Source organism: Gouania willdenowi, chromosome 12, assembly GCF_900634775.1.
Source record: "Gouania willdenowi chromosome 12, fGouWil2.1, whole genome shotgun sequence".
Lineage (NCBI taxonomy): Eukaryota > Metazoa > Chordata > Actinopteri > Blenniiformes > Gobiesocidae > Gouania > Gouania willdenowi.
The window spans coordinates 16,280,580-16,287,079 of record NC_041055.1 but is presented as its reverse complement, the minus strand read 5'-3'; the positions used below and the strand labels follow the sequence as shown (position 1 = coordinate 16,287,079).

Below are 6,500 nucleotides of genomic sequence, written 5' to 3'. Positions count from 1 at the left end.
CATTTATCGATCCGTCCGTTTCCTGTTCATTTATCATTCCGTCCAGTTTCTGTTCATCTATTGATTCATTTATCAATTTGTCTATTTCCTGTTCATCCATCAATTCATTTATCAATCCGTCTGTTTCCTGTTCATCCATCGATTCATTTATCGATTCGTCCAATTCCTGTTCATTTATGGATTCATTTATCAATATATCCGTTTTCTGTTCATCCATCGATTTATTTATCAATTCGTCCATTTCTTGTTCATTTATCAATCCATCCAGTTTCTGTTCATCTATTGATTCATTTATCAATTTGTCTGTTTCCGTTTCCTGTTCATCCATCAATTCATTTATCGATCCGTCCGTTTCCTGTTCGTTAATCAATTCGTCCAATTTCTGTTCATTTATGGATTCATTTATCAATCTATCCGTTTCCTGTTCATCCATCGATTCATTTATCGATCCGTCCATTTCCTGTTCATTTATCAATCCATCGAATTCCTGTTCATCTATTGATTCATTTATCAATTTGTCCGTTTCCTGTTCATCAATCGATTCATTTATTGATCCATCCATTTCCTGTTCATTTATCGATTTGTCCATTTCCTGTTCATTTATCAATCCATCGAATTCCTGTTCATCTATTGATTCAATTATCATTTTGTCTGTTTCCTGTTCATCCATCAATTCATTTATCGATCCGTCTGTTTCCTGTTCATTTATCAATTCGTCCAATTCCTGTTCATCTATTGATTCATTTATCATTTTGTCTGTTTCCTGTTCATCCATCAATTCATTTATCGATCCGTCTGTTTCCTGTTCATTTATCAATTCGTCCAATTCCTGTTCATCTATTGATTCATTTATCAATTTGTCTGTTTCCTGTTCATCCATCAATTCATTTATCGATCCGTCTGTTTCCTGTTCATTTATCAATTCGTCGAATTCCTGTTCATCCATCGATTCATTTATCGATTCGTCCAATTCCTGTTCATTTATGGATTCATTTATCAATATATCCGTTTCCTGTTCATCCATCGATTTATTTATCAATTCGTCCATTTCTTGTTCATTTATCAATCCATCCAGTTTCTGTTCATCTATTGATTCATTTATCAATTTGTCTGTTTCCTGTTCATCCATCAATTCATTTATCGATCCGTCCGTTTCCTGTTCGTTAATCAATTCGTCCAATTTCTGTTCATTTATGGATTCATTTATCAATCTATCCGTTTCCTGTTCATCCATCGATTCATTTATCGATCCGTCCATTTCCTGTTCATTTATCAATCCATCGAATTCCTGTTCATCTATTGATTCATTTATCAATTTGTCCGTTTCCTGTTCATCAATCGATTCATTTATTGATCCATCCAATTCCTGTTCATTTATCGATTTGTCCATTTCCTGTTCATTTATCAATCCATCGAATTCCTGTTCATCTATTGATTCAATTATCATTTTGTCTGTTTCCTGTTCATCCATCAATTCATTTATCGATCCGTCTGTTTCCTGTTCATTTATCAATTCATCCAATTCCTGTTCATCTATTGATTCATTTATCAATTTGTCTGTTTCCTGTTCATCCATCAATTCATTTATCGATCCGTCCGTTTCCTGTTCATTTATCATTCCGTCCAGTTTCTGTTCATCTATTGATTCATTTATCAATTTGTCTGTTTCCTGTTCATCCATCAATTCATTTATCGATCCGTCTGTTTCCTGTTCATTTATCAATTCGTCCAATTCCTGTTCATCTATTGATTCATTTATCAATTTGTCTGTTTCCTGTTCATCCATCAATTCATTTATCGATCCGTCTGTTTCCTGTTCATTTATCAATTCGTCCAATTCCTGTTCATCCATCGATTCATTTATCGATCCGTCTGTTTCCTGTTCATCCATCGATTCATATATCCATCTGCCAATTTCAGGTTCATTTATCAATGTGTCTGTTTCCTGTTCTTCCATCGATTCATTTATTGATTCGTCTGTTTTGTGTTCATTTATCAATCCATCCATTTCCTGTTCATCCATCAATTCATTTATCGATCCGTCTGTTTCCTGTTCATTTATCATTCCGTCCAGTTTCTGTTCTTCTATTGATTCATTTATCAATATATCCGTTTCCTGTTCATCCATCGATTCATTTATCAATCCGTCCATTTCCTGTTCATTTATCAATCCATCGAATTCCTGTTCATCCATTGATTCATTTATCAATTTGTCCGTTTCCTGTTCATCAATCGATTCATTTATCGATCCATCCATTTCCTGTTCATTTATCGATTTGTCCATTTCCTGTTCATTTATCAATCCATCGAATTCCTGTTCTTCTATTGATTCATTTATCAATATATCCGTTTCCTGTTCATCCATCGATTTATTTATCAATTCGTCCATTTCTTGTTCATTTATCAATCCATCCAATTCCTGTTCATCTATTGATTCAATTATCATTTTGTCTGTTTCCTGTTCATCCATCAAATCATTTATCAATCCGTCTGTTTCCTGTTCATTTATCAATTCGTCCAATTCCTGTTCATCTAATGATTCATTTATCAATGTGTCTGTTTCCTGTTCTTCCATCGATTCATTTATTGATTCGTCTGTTTTCTGTTCATTTATCAATCCATCCATTTCCTGTTCATCCATCAATTCATTTATCGATTTGTCCATTTCTTGTTCATTTATCAATCCATCCAGTTTCTGTTCATCTATTAATTCATTTATCAATTTGTCTGTTTCCTGTTCATCCATCAATTCATTTATCGATCCGTCCGTTTCCTGTTCATCAATCGATTCATTTATCGATCCATCCATTTCCTGTTCATTTATCGATTCGTCCATTTCCTGTTCATTTATCAATCCATCCAATTCCTGTTCATCTATTGATTCAATTATCAATTTGTCTGTTTCCTGTTCATCCATCGATTCATTTATCGATCCGTCCGTTTCCTGTTCATCAATCGATTCATTTATCGATCCATCCATTTCCTGTTCATTTATCAATTCGTCCATTTCCTGTTCATTTATCAATCCATCCAATTCCTGTTCATCTATTGATTCAATTATCAATTTGTCTGTTTCCTGTTCATCCATCGATTCATTTATTGATCCGTCTGTTTCCTGTTCATTTATCAATTCGTCCAATTCCTGTTCATCTATTGATTCATTTATCAATTTGTCTATTTCCTGTTCATCCATCAATTCATTTATCGATCCGTCTGTTTCCTGTTCATTTATCAATTCGTCCAATTTCTGTTCATTTATGGATTCATTTATCAATCTATCCGTTTCCTGTTCATCCATTGATTCATTTATCGATCCGTCCGTTTCCTGTTCATCAATCGATTCATTTATCGATCCATCCATTTCCTGTTCATTTATCAATCCATCCAATTCCTGTTCATCTATTGATTCAATTATTATTTTGTCTGTTTCCTGTTCATCCATCAAATCATTTATCGATCCGTCTGTTTCCTGTTCATTTATCAATTCGTCCAATTCCTGTTCATCTAATGATTCATTTATCAATGTGTCTGTTTCCTGTTCTTCCATCGATTCATTTATTGATTCGTCTGTTTTCTGTTCATTTATCAATCCATCCATTTTCTGTTCATCCATCAATTCATTTATCGATTTGTCCATTTCTTGTTCATTTATCAATCCATCCAGTTTCTGTTCATCTATTAATTCATTTATCAATTTGTCTGTTTCCTGTTCATCCATCGATTCATTTATCGATCCGTCCGTTTCCTGTTCATCAATCGATTCATTTATCGATCCATCCATTTCCTGTTCATTTATCGATTCGTCCATTTCCTGTTCATTTATCAATCCATCCAATTCCTGTTCATCTATTGATTCATTTATCAATTTGTCTGTTTCCTGTTCATCCATTGATTCATTTATCGATCCGTCCATTTCCTGTACACCAATCGATTCATTTATCGATCCATCCATTTCCTGTTCATTTATCGATTCGTCCGTTTCCTGTTCATCCATCGATTCATTTATCGATCCGTCCGTTTCCTGTTCATCAATCGATTCATTTATCGATCCATCCATTTCCTGTTCATTTATCGATTCGTCCATTTCCTGTTCATTTATCAATCCATCCAATTCCTGTTCATCTATTGATTCAATTATCATTTTGTCTGTTTCCTGTTCATCCATCAATTCATTTATCGATCCGTCTGTTTCCTGTTCATTTATCAATTCGTCCAATTCCTGTTCATCTATTGATTCATTTATCAATTTGTCTGTTTCCTGTTCATCCATCAATTCATTTATCGATCCGTCCGTTTCCTGTTCATTTATCATTCCGTCCAATTCCTGTTCATCTATTGATTCATTTATCAATATATCCGTTTCCTGTTCATCCATCGATTTATTTATCAATTCATCCATTTCTTGTTTATTTATCAATCCATCCAGTTTCTGTTCATCTATTGACTCATTTATCAATTTGTCTGTTTCCTGTTCATCCATCAATTCATCTATCGGTCCGTCCGTTTCCTGTTCATGAATCGATTCATTTATCGATCCGTCCATTTCCTGTTCATTTATCGATTCGTCCATTTCCTGTTCATTTATCAATCCATCCAATTCCTGTTCATCTATTGATTCATTTCTCAATCTATCCATTTCCTGTTCATCCATCGATTCATTTATTGATCCGTCTGTTTTCTGTTCATTTATCAATCCATCCAGTTTCTGTTCATTTATTGATTCAATTATCAATTTTTCTGTTTCCTGTTCATCCATCAATTCATTTATCGATCCGTCCATTTCCTGTTCATTTATCAATTCGTCCAATTTCTGTTCATTTATGGATTCATTTATCAATCTATCCGTTTCCTGTTCATCCATCGATTCATTTATCGATCCATCCATTTCCTGTTCATTTATCAATCCATCCAATTCCTGTTCATCTATTGATTCAATTATCATTTTGTCTGTTCCCTGTTCATCCATCAAATCATTTATCGATCCGTCTGTTTCCTGTTCATTTATCAATTCGTCCAATTCCTGTTCATCTAATGATTCATTTATCAATGTGTCTGTTTCCTGTTCTTCCATCGATTCATTTATTGATTCGTCTGTTTTCTGTTCATTTATCAATCCATCCATTTCCTGTTCATCCATCAATTCATTTATCGATTTGTCCATTTCTTGTTCATTTATCAATCCATCCAGTTTCTGTTCATCTATTAATTCATTTATCAATTTGTCTGTTTCCTGTTCATACATCGATTCATTTATCGATCCGTCCGTTTCCTGTTCATCAATCGATTCATTTATCGATCCATCCATTTCCTGTTCATTTATCGATTCGTCCATTTCCTGTTCATTTATCAATCCATCCAATTCCTGTTCATCTATTGATTCAATTATCAATTTGTCTGTTTCCTGTTCATCCATCGATTCATTTATCGATCCGTCCGTTTCCTGTTCATCAATCGATTCATTTATCGAACCATCCATTTCCTGTTCATTTATCGATTCGTCCATTTCCTGTTCATTTATCAATCCATCCAATTCCTGTTCATCTATTGATTCAATTATCAATTTGTCTGTTTCCTGTTCATTTATCAATTCGTCCAATTTCTGTTCACTTATGGATTCATTTATCAATTTGTCTGTTTCCTGTTCTTCGATCGATTCATTTATCGATCTGTCTGTTTCCTGTTCATTTATCAATTCGTCCAATTCCTGTTCATCTATTGATTCATTTATCAATTTGTCTGTTTCCTGTTCATCCATCAATTCATTTATCGATTCGTCCGTTTCCTGTTCATTTATCAATTCGTCCAATTTCTGTTCACTTATGGATTCATTCATCAATTTGTCTGTTTCCTGTTCTTCCATCGATTCATTTATTGTTTCGTCTGTTTTCTGTTCATTTATCAATCCATCCATTTCCTGTTTATCCATCAATTCATTTATCGATCCGTCCGTTTCCTGTTCATTTATCAATCCATCCAGTTTCTGTTCATCTATTGATTCATTTATCCATTTGTCTGTTTCCTGTTCATCCATCGATTCATTTATCGATGCGTCCATTTCCTGTTCACCAATCGATTCATTTATCGATCCATCCATTTCCTGTTCATTTATTGTTTCGTCCATTTCCTGTTCATTTATGGATTCATTTATCAATCTATCCGTTTCCTGTTCATCCATCGATTCATTTATCGATCCGTCCGTTTCCTGTTCATCAATCGATTCATTTATCGATCCATCCATTTCCTGTTCATTTATCGATTCGTCCATTTCCTGTTCATTTATCAATCCATCCAATTCCTGTTCATCTATTGATTCAATTATCATTTTGTCTGTTTCCTGTTCATCCATCAATTCATTTATCGATCCGTCTGTTTCCTGTTCATTTATCAATTCGTCCAATTCCTGTTCATCTATTGATTCATTTATCAATCCATCCATTTCCTGTTCATTTATCGATTCGTCCATTTCCTGTTCATTTATCAATCCATCCAATTCCTGTTCA

At 33.9% G+C, this 6,500-nt stretch overlaps 1 protein-coding gene across 1 annotated transcript; it reads right to left on the bottom strand.

Annotated features, from left to right (window-relative positions):
- Positions 1–336: 336 nt before the first annotated feature.
- On the bottom strand, positions 337–4,116 carry LOC114473708 (interaptin-like). The gene is made up of 4 exons (XM_028463478.1): positions 3,275–4,116; positions 2,094–2,431; positions 780–1,382; positions 337–355 (listed from the first exon to the last, which is right to left on the bottom strand). The coding sequence occupies exons 1-4, from the start codon at positions 4,082–4,084 to the stop codon at positions 337–339; spliced, it is 1,770 nt and encodes a 589-aa protein (XP_028319279.1). The 5' UTR covers positions 4,085–4,116.
- Positions 4,117–6,500: the final 2,384 nt, after the last annotated feature.